Here is a 20,505-nt window from a genome sequence, read left to right as displayed (position 1 = left end):
TATATTTTTTTTAAATATTATATCTCATTTATAAAAAAAAAAAAAAGGTTTATTTTTCTTATTTAAGAATTATTTTATTTTTTTAATCAACTCAAATCTTAAATTTAGTTTTTTTTTTTTATTTTATGCCTTGTGATATTTTTAGAACTCGTAGTTGTTGCTTAATAATATTATTTATACTCAGTCACAGTAACTCTACATATATTTCATTTATCACATTTTTCATACTTTCCTTCATATGCTTTGACATTTAATCGTACTTTTTCTACCTTGATTACATAATTATTACATATCCCCATGCCCTAGACCTTTCCATAACCAGAGGCAGAAGAATGTGGAGACACAGGAAAAATAAAACGAAAGACACGATAGGAAGAGTAAATGAATCACGTGGTCCTCCACCTTCCACTCCTCCATTTATCCATTCCCACACCACAAAATCAAAATGGACACTGACTTTGAAGCCACAGCACTCCACACTCTTTACTCCTCGCATATCTCACGAGGCCACCACCCTTATCTCCGTCTCCCTCAAACCGGCCATTTATTATTAGAGAATTTATTATAATAACTTTTTTTATTTTTAAATTTATTTAATTAATTATAATTTTTTATTTTTTGTTTTAGGCTAATTTTAGTATTATTTTATATTTTTATGTCTTAAATAGATTGTTTCTTATTTTTATATTTTGAATAAATTATTTTTTATTTTTATGTTTTAAATTTGTTTATATATATTCATTTTTAATCAATAAAAAATCAAATCATTGTTTCTCAAACGACACCCTATCCATTTCAACGTTTATTACACCCTCTTGGGTGGACGGCATGCCACACAATATGAAGGTCCACTGACAGCTACCTACCTCAGCCACACTTGATTACAATTCCATCTCGTCTCCGACCAAGCAATGTAAACGTGAGAGTGTGAAATTTGGTAAAAACCAATTCAAATCCACGCGGAGCCACGTGTGGTATCGTCGCCCCACCGGCACGTGCCTTAGCCTTATCGCACCTGCTCGACGTAGAGTGGCGAGTAGAGAATCGAGAATCAGGAGGAGTGTACTGGACGAAAACGCCGGATAATCTTGGCCTTACACGTGTACGTCGAATAATTTGATTAACTGGGTATAAAATTTGGATCTAACTTGGCATCTGACTCTCGATTCCGGGCATCTACATTTAGATCCCCTCTCTCCAATCAAATCTAGCGGTTTATGTTCACTCCCCCTTGTCCATAAATTTCATTTGGCTGGTGGGCTGGTGGGCTGTTCCTAAACGCGGCAAAGCGATGGCTGTGAAGGTACTGGATTCTCCGCTTGATGCTCTAGCCTTCAACTATGTGAGCTTCGGATTCTTCACCCTAGTTAATAATTTATGGACATGGGTAGCCGTCGTCACCGCCGCCGTCAGTTTCTGGAGCATCAGAATCAGAGCCGCCGCTTCCGCCGGTGCTGTCTTATCTCCTCTCAAGTCGGAACCACCAGAGCTTCACGATCGGGAAACAGACGCTTCGTCAGCTCCGTCGACATTGAAGGAGGACCCAGCTCCCTCGACGGTTCCCTCAGTTGTGGCCGTCGGAGGCGGAGGAGTGACGAAAGGGAAGTTCACTGTGTATTACGAGAATGACCGGAAAAGCGACGGCGAGGTAGCACTGGCCGGACCTTGGGCCGCCTCCGAGGGTGACGTTGACGGAGACTGTGGAGAGTGGAGCCAGTGGTGGGAGGGAGTGATGAAGACGAGAATGGGGGAGTTGGGGTGGTACAGTTGCCAGGATCGGACGGTGCTGAATGGAAGCGTGGTGAGATTTTGGGACGGCCGTGGACGGAGACGTTCCGTCACAGGTGGACTTCTGTTGTAGTTGTGGTGTATAATGTCGAAGACAATAAATTATTAAATTGTGTATATACCATGGTTGATGAAGGAATTAAAGTTGCAATTTTGCCGTCTTTCTTTTATCAAATAAAAAACATATGTCATCATCATCAGTTAATGCGGTTGCTGAAAATTTGTTAACTGCGTTGTGATTGATGGCAACACAGAATGTAATCAGACCCAATTATCTTAGCCACCATGACACTGGAGATACTGCACACAGGATTTCCAAAATTTCCAAAACATTCTCCCTTTGGGAGATGATCGTTGGAAACCCTATCCAAAAAAATATTTGAAAATGTATCAAAATTATTCCTAAAAAAAAAAAAAACATTTTTTTTTGTTTAAATGTTTAATTCTAGATATGTTTTAAAAAATAATTTTTAATTTAAAAAATATAAAATTATTTTCAAGCAAATTTACTAAACAAGTACAAGAATAAAAGGGAAATGTCAAGATATTGTAATTCTATAAGGGATTCATATTCAATTTTCATCTTCCTTATATGTCAGAGTTTAATACGGAGTATGAAAAATTAAAATGAATTTTAAGTAATATGTATATGACCTAAATCAAAATATAAGTAAATAAGACCATTTTGTCTATCAGTGAAAGTTGAAAATGAAAATTCTTTGAAACTCTAAAATAAAATGGAATGGAAATTTTTTTTTTCTTTTTTTTTTTAAATCAGAAAGAAAGTTAAAACATACTTGCCTTTCTGATATTGCAATTCATCTTTATTTTTACTTTTACTCTTAATTATTATCCCTCAACCAAGGCAACCACCTGCCAAAGAATTGAATACCCATGAGACAGACACCAGCATTCCCACCATAGAAATTGGATATAGACGTGGGTGTGTCGTTGTTACTTGTAAGCCCAAGAAGAAATGGGAAAAGAAGCGGTGGGTGTGAGATTTTCCAAAGGCTTAATGTGGTGGTTGGGTTTGCTAGCTAGGAACGAGGCATTTAATACTATTAATTATTTCATATGACATTTCCCAACTTTATTATTCAAATTTATCACCGGAATGGTCGAGGCCAATGGGAAGTGGGAACCTTCATTTTTCAGGCCTATTCCCATTGTCACGAGGAACACATTCTGTGTCAAAATTCAAGATGGGGAAGAGGTCGCCTTCCAAGTTCCAATCCTCTCTTCCCATCTCCAAGTCGTATGCCATTATTTCCACGCTACGGGTCAATGAAAAACTCTTTTAACAACCCTATTTAATTATCGAGGGTTCTCCACAAATCTCACTTTCATACGTGTGGGGTAAGACCTAATTATAATATAAAGATTATGACTAAGATTGGGAAATAAATGGATTCGAATAATGTGACATTAAATGATGTGCATCTCATGATCCTATTTCTTCCCTTCTGAATGACCTCTTCAATTTTTTTCATATATTCACATTTTCAGGATCATTAATGGGTGAATAAAAAATTTATATCAAAGTTAACTATTTGATCATATGTAAGAAATGTTGTGATAAAAAATGAAAAAAATATCTCATATTGGAAGTTTTCTAGTTGAAAGATGGTTAGAAGCATTCAGTTTACTTGGAAGTAAATACTAAATACGGCCTTGGACTTGGGCCCATATCTGCATATTGCATTCAGCTACCTTTGAAATACATGAGTTGGAGTTGTTGAAAGTAGAGCTTGTCACTACCCGCCTATGTATCAAGCTCAAGGAGTTCACTGAAGGTATGGTCCATTATGGAAATTCCACATGTAGAGTACAATGAAGAAATTCGTAGCTAAATGATTTCTAGACTTCAAAATGATAGACTCTAAGGCAATCATAAGTCAAATTGGGTTTATCTTAGGTTGAGGGGAGATGAGTTTCGTGTGATAGTTATAACAAGAGGCTACTTAAGTAAGGAATACTTAGGCTATGTTTGGTTCCCGAAAAATTTGAGAGAAAATGCGAGAGAAAGAAAATACAAAGGAAAAGTAGAAGGAAAGAAAAAGTGAAAGAAAATAAAAAAATAGATTAAAAGTTGATAAATTATTTTTTTTGTTACTTCAAATTCATTTTATTTATTTTGACTCATCAATATAAAAATTAAATAATTTAAAAATACATAAGTTTTTAATTAGTTTTAATTATATTTGATTTTCTTTTATATTTTTTATAGGACAACCAAACATGAGAAAATCATTTTCCTTAGCATTTTTTTTCTTTCCTTTGTACTTTCCGGGAACCAAACATAGTCTTAATTCTTTTGTGCAAAAAGACTTGAAAATGGGGTTTCAAGAAAGACATGGGAGAAACTAATATTTGATGTACTATTGTTTTATTTTAATGAAAAATGCAAAAAAAAAAAAAGTTAAAAATTTTAAGAGTCAATGAGGTTCAAATGTTGAGAAAATGGAAAAGAATGGTTCCAAACATACTTAGAAGAGTTGTACTAAGCATAGATACTAGAGGAACTATGACATGAAGAGTATAGGAAACTTGAGGTAATTTTTGTAGCTTGGTCGAGTCGGAGTTGAGGACTTGGAGCCTTAGTGCAGAGGCTTGAGCTCACATACACACAAACCCAATCGAGGTATTTAGTTAACCTAGGCTCACATATATATAGTCAACCATTTATAGGTGAATGAGAAATTAAAGTTAAAGTAACCTACATGATTATAAAGAAATGTGGTGATAAAAATAAAAAATAAAAAAGTGATACCATACCAAAGGTCTAACTAGAAAGATTGTTTTTTGAGTATTAAGTAAACTTATAAGCAAACTTGGACTCACATATGCCTAAGCCTAATAAAAAAGTTAATAACTAATATGAGGGTAATTAGATATAATGATTACAATTTCATATCTTAAGATATAACAAACAACTAAATTAGATACCCCTTCATATTTTAGAACATGACAAACACCCTTATATAACATACTAGATCAAACACTCCCCTTCATATCTTAAGACATAATGGACGCTCCATCATATCTTAAAATATAATAGGCACCCTTTCATATTTTAAGACATAATATAAAATTGCATCATACATCCCTTCGAATCACATCCTTTTGTGTCTTACAACATAAGATATAAGACATCATCTATCTTCCTTTTAAACACCCTTCATGTTTTAATACATAACCAACAATTAAATCAACATCTCTTCATACCTTAAGACAGAAGAGACATGTCCAAACATTAACTATCATCCAAAGCTCTATATTTTTTTTGTTCTTATGATTGCATGCAATCCAAGAGTATCAAAACAAAATTAGTTTTAAATACAACTATTTGAATCAAAGACCCTCTCATATCTTAAGACATAAATGTCTAAACCTATCTTCCATTTAAACATCCAAACTATTTGAATCAAACACTCTTTCATATCTTAAATCCAAAGCTCTATTTGTACACCATCTATCTTTTCATTTGGACATTCTTAGTGTGAGTATAAGACATCATGTGATTCAATGTTCTTTATTCTTACGATTTCTTTTAGTCCATAAGCACTAGAGCAAAATTCATTTGAGATTGATAAATTGTCTAAATCAAATGCTCCTTCATGTCTCAATCTAAATGTTTGAATTTGTCGTCTATTCATACATCTAAAGCTCCATTTAGACATATTCTAGTTGTCATTCATAATCCAAAGGCCTATTCGGACATCATCTATTTTTTATCTTGTATTCCTTATATTGAGTTCAAGATATTGTGCAATATGTTATTATTTTGATTTAGAGTGCACTATAAGAAATTCATTATTTTATCCAATGAGAAGATTGTCTTTAGTCCACGTGCACTTGAACCAAGCAAAATTCATTTTAAACCATATAAAGTTAGTTCTAGCCTCGATTAACCTATTCTTTATGAGTTTTAAAATTTTACTTTTGTACAAACAATTTTTTTTTAAGAAAAATTATGGTTGGTCAAATTAGGTTTTTATTGATTAGAAGAATAATCTAGGTGCAATTTTTAGTTTGTCTTCTAATTCTTCATTTCTTAATTATTAGTCAAAAGCTTAAAGAAACTTGATCTCAAATGACTTGAGTTTAATTTGGGACTTCACTTTATTTATCAATCGTTTTGATAATGATTCTAAGAAGCGCTTTTATCTTAAAAAATGTTTTTGAAAAAAGTAAATAAATGTTTACCAAAATTTAGAAAACACTTTTAAAGATTTAAAAAATCACTTATAATATTGAAAAATCATTTATAATGTTTTAAGAAGAAGCACTGGATAGGTTACTCTACTAAAAATATTTCTAAAAAAACACTTCCATTAAAACATTTCGAGTAAAAACACTATTAAGCATATTCTTAATTTTAATTCTTATCTTGACTTAAGTCTCAGAGTAATTTGGATCTTGACTTAAATCCTTATATGGTTTGGGCCTTGATATGACTTGAGCATTGGCTTGTCTTAACTCAAACAATGTCATCAAAGGGTTTGAAAAGCTCAATGTAAAGGTATTTTGTAGCTTTTGAAAACTTGAAGTTTTAAATATATTGACAATTAGAAAACAAAACAAATCAAAGATTTGTTAAAATCTCATTGAAGATTTGAAGAAGGTATGGACAACTCTCCTTTTAACTTTTGCCTTCTCAATTGTCTTTTCACTTATATCTTGGACTTGAAAGCTTTGAAATACATCATATTTATAAGAATTGCCAAAACCATATTTGAATGGTTTTATTCCTTATAAATATTATTCTTTAATTAAAGTTAGTATTATGGATATTTGAAAAACTATATTTAGTAGTCTTGATTTTTTTTTTTAATAATGTTAAAAGAGATTTAGTAGACTATCTTGATTTTTTAACAAGATTTAATAATCACTTTTTAAATTCTCAAATTGATTATTTTTGTCCATTATAAAAAATTATATTTTGATTGTCAAAATATATATTTTTCTTTAAATGGAAGACAATTTATCTTATCTTTACGTAGAGTCCATAATACACACACATAACATTAATTTTTATTGGCAAAAAACTTATGTCATATGGCAACTATTAATTGATGGCAATTTAAATTACTTAAGAATATTTTGTTTTATATTGATCCATAATTAACTTAATTTGAATATATAGTAAATTCTAAAATGTTAAATTTTGTACTTTTATAATTTTATTTATTTATTGGATAATAATTTAATCATTTGAGTAAGGGTGACAATGGGTCATAATTACACTAGATTTGTGTCATTTTAAAATAAGAAATAATAAAAATTTATTTAATTCAAATATCATATGTAATAAAAATATGATATAAACCCACTCCATGGACACCATGAGTGGGATGATATCACAGGGCACCATTAAAAGGCTCGACATGATGCGCAGTTGAGACCCCTTCAAAAACCTGTACCTGGTAAAGCAAAAAAACAACACATAATGGGGACCTGGCTTCTGCATGACACCCCTGGACCACCACCACAAAAAGCTTAACTCATTATTTATCGCCATTTGGGCTGCTGAAAAAACAAAAGGTTGGCCATCAAGAAACTGTAGTCCGCCAAGCTTCTTTTTCTTGAGAAAACAAAAAACAAAAAATTTACCGGAAAAAGTATTTAGTAGTTGAGTAAATTAGAATGTTATGCGTGCTAGAGACTTTTCAGGCATCAAGTTTTTCCCGAGATACACCACTCTTTGGAGATCGAGTTCTCTTACTGTGTTTAAAGAGATTTGAAGATTTTTTATAGATTTCTTGTCTCATGGGTTTTGTGTTGTTTAATTACAAAGACTTTTTTGAAGCTATCGACTTTTGCAAGGACTTTTTGGAACTTTAGAGCAAACCCATGATGTTCATCAAGGATTAAGTATTTTAGTTAGATTGGATTATTAAAATACACCTAATTTCCCGAGATATTATTGGTATAGTGATTAGAGCCCTTCAACTAGCATCGATACAGGTTCTACCCACTTATTGCCATTTTAATACACAACAAGACCCAATCAAAACAGGGTTTGCACTATCCTATGGTGGACAACTCTAAGTAGAAAGATCAAATATCCACATATCAACCTATTCTAGACACAGAAATCTTAAAGTCACTCATCTTCATCTATGAATTAAGAGTTTATTTGAAAGTGGTTTTAAGAGAAGTTACTTCGAATATTTAAAGATGTTTTCTTGTCAAAATTAAGAGCTTATTTAAAAATTGTTACCTAGGCTCATAAATATGTTTGATAATTTCTTGATAAAAAACAGTTTTTAAAAGTACTTTCTTACAACATATTTTTGGTGGGGTCCATCCCATTATGAAGGTGACATGGGTAGCCATCCTTGGAAACCAAAATTTGGCTGCCGTTTTTGCCCCATGCTCACCGCCCAAGCCGCTTTTCAACAAATAAAAAGCTTGCCTTTTTTTTCTTCCAATAAAAGTTCGCCTCTATTTCAAGTAATGGAGGCCAACTTTGGCCTTCAATTATTACCTATAAATAACAGGCTTTTGGAATTTGGCGAGAAAGGAAAATTTTCGATTACAGAGAGTTGGGCGGAAAAGTGAGAATATAGTGACGGGTATCACACCGGGAAAAATGTGTAAAAGAAAAAATTAGTGCTGGAGTATTGAGTGATGTTAATGCATATTATGGGTATATTATATGGGTATATTATGTTATGGGTTTTAGGTCCAGTTAGGTTATTTGTACCGCACACATATGCCTCCTATATAAAGGCACTGATGTATATTTTTTCTCACAGGAAATATAATACAATCTTTCAGTATTTCTAACATGGTATCAGAGTCACTGTTCTGACCCTTTCTCAGCAGTCTGTCTTCATTAGTGTGACTTCCTTTCTTTTTAACGCTTCCGCCAATCACAACTGCCGCCGCAGCCTTTTGCCGTTGAACCTCCGACGCCATCCAGGCGTCGTCCTTGGGTTCCGGACCTGCAGCCACCGTCCTTAAGGAGTTTCACACTGCACAAGATCACTGTTTTTCGCATCACCGCTGCGAATATTGCTCCGATTTCAATTTTGACGGTACCACTGAGATCGTCCAGCGCCGATCTACACATTCGTGGAAACCTCGTTGCCATCGGAGCCCGTACGTCATCCTCTCTGCCACGTCAGCCCTAGCTACGTCACCACTGCTGACGTGTTAGTGACACGCTAGCCCTAGTTGACATCATCTCCACATCATCCGTTGACCGTTGACTTTTCCAGGGTTGACCAGGTTCTCCTTACCCAGTTTTTCGCGTAGATTTCACTTTTGCAGTCTGTTTTTTGCATATTGTGTCTCTAAATGGATAAAAAGGATATTTTTCTTTCTCGCCCCATCACTACTGTGTTGGAGGGAAATAAAAATTACTTATCTTGGTCTCAAGCTATGCGCAGTTTTCTTAAGGGTCGCATGCTCTGGCATTATTGTACTGGTGCAATGACTATTCCTGTCAATGGAGCTAGTGAAGGAGATGCTGTTTTTCTTAATCGCATGATTGAATGGGATAGTCATAACCACATGATCCTCACATGGATTCGGAACACTTCCATTCCCTCTATTTCCAATCTGATGGGTAGCTTTGATGATGCAAAATCTGCATGGGATATGTTGGCCAAAAGGTACTCCACTACTCATGGATCCCTGAAATATCAGTTAGTGGTTGAATTACATCAACTCAGGCAAGAACCAGGGTAATCCATCAATGACTATTATGATCAGCTTCGCTTTATTTGGGACCAAATTGACCTTTCTGATCCAACTTGGACATGCTCAAAAGATGCTCAGCAATATGCTTCCATTAGAGATGAATTTCGCCTCTATGAATTCTTGATGTCACTTCACAAGGACTTTGAGCCCATTCGTGGTCAGCTACTCAATCGCAGTCCTGCTCCCTCTCTTGATACTGCTGTAAATGAGTTGGTTAGAGAAGAAGCTCTTCTTGCAACCCTTCAAGCCCAGAATAAGCTCAATGTTTTGGCTATTACTCCATCTACTCCACTCATAGAGCAACCCCAGCAATCAGGTGATTCTTATGGCTCTAGCAATCGTCGCAAGCAGACCAACAAAAAGTTCTGCAACTATTGCAAGCGTCCTGGCCACACCATTGAGACTTGTTACCATCGTAATAAATCTACTGCTGCTGTTGCTAATATTGAGCCTACTCCGTCAATGGCTTCCACCTCAGTTGAGTCCAAGTCTTCTGGATCTACTATCAACCTCTCCTCCACTGAACTACAGGAGATCATAGCTCAGGCTGTTCGTATAGCTGGTAATGCATCTCTTTCCACTGCCTTATCTATTCTACCTGGTAAGTCTCAAACTTGGCTTTTTGATTCTGCCTGCTGCAATCACATGACACCTCACTCATCCCTATTCTCCAAACTTGACCCTGCACCACATCCTCTAAATATTCATATAGATGATGGTTCCACCATGCATGGGAATAGTCTAGGTTTTGTTTCAACCTCTAATCTTTCTGTTCCTAGAGTCTTCCATGTTCCTGACCTATCCTATAATTTGTGCTCTGTGGGACAATTAGATAAACTAGGTTATCGCCTTATTTTTTACTATTCTGGGTGTATTGTGCAGGATCCGAGAACGGGGTAGGAGCTTGGGACCGGTCCTAGAGTTGGGCGTATGTTTCCCGTGAGCAATCTTCATCTTCCACCTGTTGCTCCTGTTTCTATTGCTACTGCAGCTGCTGCAGTTTCTTCCTTACCTTCTCTTGCACTTTGGCATTCTCGTCTTGGTCATGCATCATCTTCTCGGGTACAACAGTTAGTGTCTAGGGGTCTGTTGGGTTCTGTGTCTAAAGACATTTTTTATTGTACTTCTTGTCAGTTAGGAAAACAACCAGTTTTGCCTTTTAATAACAATGAATCCATTTCTAATAGTATTTTTGAGTTAATTCATTCTAATGTTTGGGGACCTTCTCCTGTTGCTAGTATTGGTGGATCTCGATACTTTGTTGTTTTTATTGATGATTATTCTCGTTATAGTTGGATTTTCCCTATGAAATCTCGTTCCGAAATTTTATCAATATATAACAATTTTGCAAAAATGATTGAAACACAATTCTCCAAACGTATCAAAACTTTTCGATCTGATAATGCTCTTGAATATACTCAACATGTGTTTCAAGCTCTGTTACATTCCTATGGCACTGTACATCATCTAACTTGTCCAGGTACCTCTCAGCAAAATGGTCGAGCCGAAAGAAAACTTCGTCATATTCTTGACACTGTTCGTGCTCTGCTTCTTTCTGCCAAAATTCCTACCCCATTTTGAGGTGAAGCGGCCCTTCATGTTGTTCATGCAATTAACCGTATTCCAAGTGTTGTCATCCATAATCAGACTCCGTATGAGCGTCTCTTTGGGTCATCCCCTGTCTATCATCACCTTCGCTCATTTGGATCTGCTTGTTTTGTTCTTCTTCAGTCTCATGAGCACAACAAACTTGAGCCTCGCTCTAGACTCTGTTGTTTCCTTGGTTATGGTGAAACTCAAAAGGGGTATAGGTGTTATGATCCTGTCTCTCATTGTCTTCGTGTTTCTCGTAATGTTGTCTTTTGGGAACATCGATTGTTTGTTGAACTCTCTCACTTTCATTCTTCCTTGACTAACTCCTCTATTTTAGAAATCTTTCCAGATGAGTCTCTTGTTCCTTCTACAAATACTTTTGATCCTCCTTTGGACTTCTCTCCAGATATTTTTTATGTTTCTCCTAGACAGGTTGCAGATGAACAGATTGATGACGAGCTACCCCACTTTGAGACTGGGTCCCCTGCTCCTACTCTGCCTGAAGATCCTCCACAAGACATACCACATCGCCACTCAACCCGGGTAAGATCCATTCCTCCACACCTACTTGACTATCATTGTTACACCGCCCTTGCTACACTTCACGAGCCTCAAACCTATCGTGAGGCCTCTACTGACCCTTTATGGCAGATTGCTATGAAAGAGGAACTTGATGCATTAACCAAAAACCATACTTGGGACCTGGTTTCTCTCCCTCCTAGACAGTCTGTGGTTGGTTGTAAGTGGATCTATAAGATCAAGACTCGCTCTGATGGATCCGTTGAGCGCTACAAGGCTCGTCTTGTTGCCAAAGGCTTTACACAGGAATATGGGATTGATTATGAAGAGACTTTTGCTCCAGTTGCTCGTATCTCATCTGTTCGTGCTCTCTTAGCTGTTGCTGCTGCTCGTCAATGGGACCTTTTTCAGATGGATGTTAAAAATGCCTTCCTTAATGAGGATCTGAGTGAAGCAGTCTATATGCAACCTCCTCCTGGTCTCTCTGTTGAATCAAACAAGGTCTGTCATCTTCCACGTGCACTTTATGGTCTTAAACAAGCCCCACGAGCTTGGTTTGCCAAGTTCAGCTCCACTATTTTTCGCTTGGGTTACACTACCAGTCCGTATGATTCTGCCTTATTTCTTCGTCGTACTGATAAAGTCACTATTTTGCTTCTTCTATATGTGGATGATATGATCATAACTGGTAATGACCTTAGTGGCATTCAAGAACTCAAGGATTTTCTCAGTCAGCAGTTTGAGATGAAAGATCTTGGACATCTCAGCTATTTCCTGGGTCTTGAAATTACTCATTCCACAGATGGTCTTTATATTACTCAAGCCAAGAATGCTTCTGATCTGCTGTCTCAAGCTGGACTCACTGACAGTAAGAATGTTGACACTCCAGTCGAACTTAATGCGCATCTGACACCCTCCGGGGGGAAACCATTGTCCAATCCTTCTCTTTACAGACGATTGGTTGGCAGCTTAGTTTATCTCACAGTTACTCGTCCAGACATCTCCTATGTTGTTCATCAGGTGAGCCAGTATTTGTCTGCTCCACGATCAACTCACTATGCTGCTGTTCTGCGCATTCTTCGATACCTGAAGGGTACCATTTTTCATGGCCTTTTCTACTCAGCTCAATCTCCTCTTGTACTCCGTGCATTCTCTGATACTGATTGGGCAGGAGATCCTACTGATCGCAGGTCACTACAGGTTACTGCTTCCTTCTTGGTTCTTCTTTGATTTCTTGGAGAAGTAAGAAACAAACTTTTGTGGCCCGCTCCAGTACTGAAGCAGAATATCGTGCCCTTGCTGATACCACATCTGAGCTCCTTTGGCTAAGATGGCTTCTTAAGGATTTGGGTGTGTCCACCTCCTCTGCTACTCCCCTTTATTGTGACAACCAGAGTGTCATTCATATTGCTCACAATGATGTCTTTCATGAACGGACTAAACACATCGAGATTGATTGTCATTTTATCCGTTATCATCTTATCCATGGTGCTCTTAAGCTTTTCTCCGTCTCCTCCAAAGATCAGCTTGCAGATATCTTCACTAAGTCACTTCCTACAAGACGCACTCGTGATTTAATTGACAACCTCAAGTTGGTCTCACATCCACCTTGAGTTTGAGGGGGGCTGTTAATGTATATTATGGGTATATTATATGGGTATATTATGTTATAGGCTTTAGGCCCAGTTAGGTTACTTGTACCGCACGCATATGCCTCCTATATAAAGGCACTGATGTATATTCTTTCTCCCAGGAAATACAATACAATATTTCAGTATTTCTAACAAGTGATAAAATTATGAGGATTGTGAGTGAAAATATGAATAAAGGAATGAATTAACTCATTTATTGTTCAAGAAAATCCATTAAAAACTTGTTTGGAAAACATTAAAAGAAGTGGATTTTCTTTGCAATCAAAAACCCCAAATTAAGAAAACAAAATGAGAAAATGAAGAACACAAGGAGTGTGGCTACTCTCTCCACATTTTCTACAGACACCTTCCCCAGAAAATGAGAGAAGATTGGTTTTTAAAGTGTAAAAGAAACCCTTAATCAATGGCTGAGATTTGATCAAAAAAACATTAGTTGGATCGATCCACCTTTACACTTTGATCGATCCAGAAACAGGATAATGACAGTCTTACACCAAAAATCATTTCTTTTAACACATTTAAAGCTTAAAAACTGGATTGATTCACATTCAATCACCACACACTAGGCTACATACCTCGGTCTCTTAGCAAAATCTTAATCTTCAAAGTCAAGTAGTCCAAATAGGAATAGGAAAGCCGAGTTAGAGGACATTTAGGAATTTTATCCGGAATTGCCAACCTAGCTAAACACTCACGTTGAGTATATCATGGGGTGTGTGAAACTTAAGTAAGGATAATACTTAAGTAATATTTTATTCGAATTTTATCATATATTAAATTCTTTTCTCGGCTTATCCCATGAAGGTTTCCCTTATTTTGAAGGTTTTACCACGTAAATTATGTGTTCTTTTTTCTCTATACTTTTATTTTTTGTGAATTGACACTACCATTCATTTACTCATTTAAATTTCCGAAGGTTGGCATAGTCACCCAATTGCTTATTTAAATTTTTGAAGTTGGCATAATCATCCAACTTGCTCATTTAATGTCTTGTGAATTGGCATTATCACTCAATTACTAATTGACAATTATTGTGCAAAACACCTAAATATTTCTTTTAATATCTAATAGGACATATGCATTCCCAATAATTTTAATTGTTCTAAATTATTTTCACTTACTTGTTAGGAGATAATTTTCAAAAATAACTATATAGATAGAAGGGGTAATTAAAAGTAAAGCACCACAAATATAAAAAAAAACATATGTTAATGAAAGAAAACATGATAAAAAACATTCTAAGTTTTTAAATAAATTTCTGCTTTAGAAAATTGTTTGTAAAAATAATTCTATAAAACATTCTCAAATCTACCTTAAATGTTTGACAAATTTTTAAAATCTAGAAAGTGTGACTCTTGAATAATCACTTTGATAAATAATTTTAATGAAAACGTTATTATTATAAGCATTGTTAACAAAATTGTTTTAATAAAAACTACTCCCAAATGGAGTCCAAGTTTGGATAACCCAAAAATCCATTTCAAGTAGTATCTATCAAGAATGAATCCCCATGATGCCGACCAATGGCAACTATGCATTCGTTTTCAGCTCCCAAATCACATTTCCAGTACTTTCAATTATTGGCTTGATGGCTTCCAGATTTGAGGGGGAATTATTTCTTTTATTATTATTAATGTTTATATTTTCCACAAAATGTTTATATTTCTCTTTCAATATTTCCATGCATGTATCGTGTCCTAGTTAATACCATTATGCAAAATAATAATAAATTATTAATATTTTCAAAAATATTTCTAAAAAAAAAGTGTTTTTAAAAATTATTTTAACTTATTTTTAGAAATAAAATTATGATTGAAAACTGGAATATATAAAATAGTTTCATCCATTTTGTGGAAGTATTTTGTAGTTATATATAAATCCCAAGTATTATTTTTATATTGAGTTATTTTTTACAATACTTGGTATAAAAAACACTATAAAACATTTCTATATGTTCTAAAATTCAAATTGTTTTTAGAATAAAACTACGTTTGGTAATAGAAAAATTTATGGGAACCAAAATTGATAAGAAACTCCGACAAACTCGTAGTGGTGCTCTTAAGATTCTAAAGATATTGCTGTCATATACACCATTTTCTAACAATAAAAAAAATAGAGATCGATAAAGTTAGTTACGAAGTCTCGCCTTCTTTCACACAGTGTATGATTGATCCATAAATCAATAGGAAAGGAGTTGGCCCACAGCAGAGCCCCGCTTCACATGGCCTCTCTCATTAGCCACTGAAAACAGGTTCTGCAGGGCAGCTTGTCCCGTCTCCCATCCGCCTACCTTCAAATCTCAATCCCTTTGTCTGAACTCAGTGCTGGGTGGTAGGGTGCTGCTGTGCTGTCATCTCCCTCACTACCAGGACAACCCTTTCAACCCTTTCCCATTCCCACTGCTTTTATTGATTCTTGTAAGAATTATCTTTTATTATTAGACTCTCTTCTCCCACATGAAAGTTGATTGTGATTTGATTTCTTTTCCCTATGCATGGATTATTGTAGTCTTTGTGGTGTGAATTTCCTTGCTGGTCTTCTCAGGCCTAGGGATTTTGTCAACCACATTGAATTTTTCTTCTTTGTTTGTGGCTAATTTTAAATGGGTCCAAAGAGTTAGGATTTCTATACTTTTTTAATATTTGTACAGCCTTTCTAAAATGATAATTGTTAAGAGTAATTTGAGATGCATAACGGTTTCAACTCATACATGAAGAAAATTTATAAATATAAGAGACATTTTTTGGCATATTTAGTTCTTAAAAAGTCCAGGATGGGAAAATATTATTAAGATTTTTTTTTTTTTACATGTTAAGAAAAAAGTGAATAAACAACATAGTTTTAAAAACCGAACTTGACCGGCTAGTCTAACCGATCTGACCATCGGCTGGTTACGATTCCGATTCGATTTGACTAATTGAACCAGTAAAGAGTTGAACTGGAATAAGACCGATTGAATCAATGGTCAAATCAACAGTTCAATTTTTTTTTTTTTTTTTGGTTTTTTGAAGCCAAAAAAAAAATTATTTAATGCATTTTGCACTAAAACGACAATGTTTCCTAAGGGAACTGGATCAATCTATGAGTAGATCATTCGACTTATTTGTTATCGAACCCAATAAACTTTTAATCATACAAGTTAATGATTCTTACATACCTTTTATACCCCATAATCACTATATATATTTATCTATTTTAATGTGAGATTAGTTAGGGAGAATAAATTTTTTTTGCAAACTTGGAATATTTAAGTGTAAAAATTGAAGTTTAACTATTAAGCTATAAGTATTATATTTGTAAATAAAAATATATAAGAAAATTAATATTTGTTTTTCAAATTTTTATTGTATAAAAATATAAAACACTTTCAAATTTATTTTTATAATAATTATATAATGTAATTAATAATAATAATATAAATTAATTAATATAATAATTTCAAAATAATAAATTACAAAAGACATACAAATGGATTAAATATTATAAATTTTGCATTTTAAATATATCTTTATATTTAAATATTATAAATGTTCCATTTACTAAAATTTAAAATATTAATATATTTATATTTCTTTTCATCATTTAATTTGATATATGAATTATAAAAATAAAATATTATTAAAAATTTTAATTATATATAATTTTAATTTCTTATAATTATTTAAAATTTTATATAATATATAAATTATTATTTATAATGTCACCCGTTCAAACGCGGTCTAATCACTGTTATGGGTAACTTTTCCTTATATAAAGGTAAAAAAAGTTTGAAAAAACATATTTCTCATCAATTTATTTTTTATTAAAAAAATTTATAAATATACCAATAAATTTTTCTTATTTTATTCTTTTTTATTTATTTATTTATATATATATATATATATATATAATTTTTTTTTCCTAAAAACAATTTTTTAAAATAAAAACATAATGTTATTACAGTAACATTACTTTAAAGCAGAAGAAACAGATTCAAGATAAATTCTCAAAGTTTGAAGTTATTGGTTGAATAAGTGACTTTAAGCTTAATTAAGTTATCTCTTAAAAAAATAGTTTTTTACTCATTTCATCACAAACTCATAAATTAGAAAGTAATTTTTCAACCACTATATTTTTTTAAAGTAGTATAAAAAATTCCTAAAATTCCAAAGAAATAAGCATATACGTTTCATTTGAATGAGGCCATTATGGTGGCAAGTTGATATTATAAATGTGATGACATAATTAAGAAACTTTGAAATTAGTGGAAATTAATTGTCTCCTTAAATGAATCTGTTTCTCTTTAGCTAGAAGTAGATTTCCCAATGGCCTCCTGGAAATAAAGCAGTCATGTTGTGGGCACTTGATGTCTCCATAAACACATCTCAGACGTTGATGCTTCATTCTACTCTGTTCTGCTCATCTTCACTGCATTCTTAGCTTATGTTTTACTAAACTTTCCGCTCATTCAAACCTCTATCCTCTGTTCTGTCGTACGCATGTGGCTCTGTCTTCTTGGCAGACCAAATTCCATCAAATAATTAAGCTAAAAGTTTTGGAAAATATCCAGATATTATGTCCAATGCCCAGGAATTTAAATATAAAATAAAATAAAATTGTTATTAAATTATGTTTGCTCAGTGTTTTAGAAAACATTAGTGAAAAATAATTTTTGAAAACACATTTTATAGAATGGAAATCTATTTGTAAACTTTAATTTTATTTTTATTTTTAATGATTCTCCACATTTATATAATGATTCTCCACATTTATATAATTAATTAAAATTATTTTAATTTTAATTTTTAAAATAATTCTCAAAAAATAAATGAAGACTGATTAAAATAATTAAAAGATATTTTTAAAATATTTATTTTTTAGATTTAATAACCTAAAATTATTTTCTATTTTCTATTTTTTTTTATTATATAGTTAGCAAAGATAACCTTAAAATATGAAAATAATATAGTTCCTGGGAATTGATATGACAAATCTAATTAATTTGAGTGTACCATATGTTGGAACAGTCGCACCAACTTTATTAATGAGTCCTTTGTATTTCCTTGGCCTGGACCAGTGCCTGCCCCCACAGGGATCACTACTGAGTACTGACTACTACAAAGTATAAAGAACATAGCGAAATTTAAATCATTAGATGAGAAGAATGTGGGATAAAGAAATCAAATTAAAAATATAAAGTAATAAGATTTTGATTCTTGTACGCACATATGGCATCATGGTAATTTTTCAAAACATAGTAAAAATAAGCGATAGTAAATTGGTATAAACATTATTATTGTGGAAATGAAGGGTTTTTAATGGTATTATGCATGGTAACCAACAACGGCATATATTTGTATTAGTATATAATATAAGCATATGATGAAGATTCGGTTCTATGAGGTTGACCAGACGTAAAATGTGAAAATTTATTGGGTGGGGGCTTGCAGATTAGAAAGAAGCCCACGTCCAATTGTTATGGAGTTGGGGGGCCATTATGACCTCTGCACCGCTGTGTATGGCACATGTCGTGTTGTTACATTCGGGCTACTGCATGCTTGTTTTTCATCCCACCCCAATAATTCCATGTCAAATTTTCCGTACATGCAATTCATGCACAACCTACCTCTAAACACTACTACCAACCTTTTAATATCAATAAATTACCACTTCCTCACTTCCTCTTTTCAGAATTTTTGAGAACCTTGAAAATCAACCACAATAAGAATTCACTCAATCTTTGTCACACATCATAAATTAATTTTGTCTTTTGGTTGGTTGTCGATGATACTTATAAGTTTAGTGAATATGCATTTATTGAAATTAGTGCCATGATGTAAATTTCAATCTAAGGGTGAAAATAACAGAGTAAAGTTAACTGGGGTTGGATTCGATGAATATTACAGCTGCCCAATTAATTGTTGATAATGGCCAAGCTGTTCTTGCTGGCCACGCCTATTTTCAGCGGTGCATTTACTCTCTCACTTTCTTATCTTTTTCGTTTTTCAAAAGTACCCCTACTAGTAACTGCAATTTTCGATCAGGCCCTCGGGTAGTTCGTAATTAACCCCGAAGTCTAAGCCCACAGCCATACTTGTCCATTTTATAAACCCAGCTCACTCCCATACTGGCTGCTCCTCACTTCCAGCTCTTCTCATCTTCTGAGATTGTGATGATGGCTCTCCCTCCTCTCTCCGCCGTCGTTTTCGTTCTAGCGACGCTCTCCTCCACCTTCGCAGAAGATCTCGTCCATTCATCTTGCATACACGCAAGTTACCCGAACATCTGCCTCCGGACACTCTCGTCGTACTCCGGCCCCGCCAAAACTCCTCGGGATCTAGCTCAAGCCGCCGTGAAGGTAAGCCTCTCTCGGGCCCAGCGAGTATCGACGTACCTGAACGGAGTGGCCGGCCAAGGAAAGGCAAGCAAGAGAGAGCAAGTGGCGTTGAGTGACTGCGTGGAGCAGATATCGGACACAGTGGAGGAGCTGAGCAACACTCTGAAGGAGCTGAAGCACCTCCGCCCCGGAACCTTCCGGTGGCAGATGAGCAATGCGGAGACGTGGGTGAGCGCCGCTCTAACGAACGAGGACACGTGTCTTGACGGATTCCAGGGCGTGGATGGGAAGGTGAAGACGGATGTGAAGCGCAAGATCACGAACGTCGCTAGGGTTACGAGCAACGCTCTCTATCTCATCAATCGCCTCGATTCGACACGTGGCAGGGCCGGACTCGAGCCGTGAAGTTGTACGGATCTGATTATATTTCCGTATCATATAATATCTACCGCTCTGTGTATTATTTTTTCTTTTTCTTTTTCTTTTCTTGGTTTTTGGCTCTTCGTTTCTGTAAGGTGTATGTAGTGCAATAGTTTTGGGAATAAAACTTTCTAAAGAAAGAAAGAGAAAATTTGGAGAAAAGGAAAATTGCCTTTTTCTGTCTATCTTTAAATGTCTCCATTTAATTCAAGATATAGTTTTGATATTGATATATTGGCCTTACTCCTAATGATAATAATTGAACTTGTTTTTTTTTTTTTGTTTTTAATATTAGATGCCAATGATGCAATTCCCAACTCCCAAGGGGGGTGGCTTTTATTTTTTTATTATTTAAAACTAAGATGTCGGAAAATATCTGGCTTTTATTTTTCTAACTAAATCTAAAAGCTGGGAAAATTTTAAAAAATAAGAAGAAACTTAATGATAATAGAAATTACAATATTTTAAAAGTATTAGCTCATGGAATCACATTGGGTGGAGAAT

General features: G+C 34.4%; 3 protein-coding genes across 3 annotated transcripts; all 3 read left to right on the top strand.

Moving 5' to 3' along the window:
- Nucleotides 1–1,189: 1,189 nt before the first annotated feature.
- LOC117925389 lies at nt 1,190–1,952 on the top strand. The gene has a single exon (XM_034844389.1). The coding sequence runs from the start codon at nt 1,292–1,294 to the stop codon at nt 1,859–1,861; it is 570 nt and encodes a 189-aa protein (XP_034700280.1). The 5' UTR covers nt 1,190–1,291; the 3' UTR covers nt 1,862–1,952.
- Nucleotides 1,953–9,231: 7,279 nt separating this feature from the next.
- On the top strand, nt 9,232–10,421 carry LOC117924847. Its single transcript, XM_034843550.1, has 3 exons — nt 9,232–9,453; nt 9,514–10,102; nt 10,384–10,421. The coding sequence occupies exons 1-3, from the start codon at nt 9,232–9,234 to the stop codon at nt 10,419–10,421; spliced, it is 849 nt and encodes a 282-aa protein (XP_034699441.1).
- An 8,716-nt stretch (nt 10,422–19,137) lies between these two features.
- LOC117924846 (pectinesterase inhibitor 3) lies at nt 19,138–20,186 on the top strand. Its single transcript, XM_034843549.1, has 2 exons — nt 19,138–19,296; nt 19,360–20,186. Exons 1-2 carry the CDS (start codon nt 19,138–19,140, stop codon nt 19,984–19,986), a joined length of 786 nt encoding a protein of 261 aa, XP_034699440.1. The 3' UTR covers nt 19,987–20,186.
- Nucleotides 20,187–20,505: the final 319 nt, after the last annotated feature.

This window comes from Vitis riparia, chromosome 11, assembly GCF_004353265.1.
Source record: "Vitis riparia cultivar Riparia Gloire de Montpellier isolate 1030 chromosome 11, EGFV_Vit.rip_1.0, whole genome shotgun sequence".
NCBI lineage: Eukaryota > Viridiplantae > Streptophyta > Magnoliopsida > Vitales > Vitaceae > Vitis > Vitis riparia.
This window is presented reverse-complemented; position numbering and strand designations above follow the sequence as displayed.

What these genes read in the sequence shown, in the direction of transcription:
- LOC117925389 (XM_034844389.1), top strand. Translation starts at nt 1,292, where the DNA reads ATGGCTGTGAAGGTACTGGATTCTCCGCTTGATGCTCTAGCCTTCAAC.
- LOC117924847 (XM_034843550.1), top strand. Translation starts at nt 9,232, where the DNA reads ATGACTATTCCTGTCAATGGAGCTAGTGAAGGAGATGCTGTTTTTCTT. An exon ending in CCCTGAAATATCAGTTAGTG is followed by an intron (nt 9,454 to 9,513) that starts GTTGAATTACAT and finishes TATTATGATCAG; the next exon opens with CTTCGCTTTATTTGGGACCA. An exon ending in TGCCTTATCTATTCTACCTG is followed by an intron (nt 10,103 to 10,383) that starts GTAAGTCTCAAA and finishes TGTATTGTGCAG; the next exon opens with GATCCGAGAACGGGGTAGGA.
- LOC117924846 (XM_034843549.1), top strand. Translation starts at nt 19,138, where the DNA reads ATGAATATTACAGCTGCCCAATTAATTGTTGATAATGGCCAAGCTGTT. An exon ending in ATTTTCGATCAGGCCCTCGG is followed by an intron (nt 19,297 to 19,359) that starts GTAGTTCGTAAT and finishes TTATAAACCCAG; the next exon opens with CTCACTCCCATACTGGCTGC.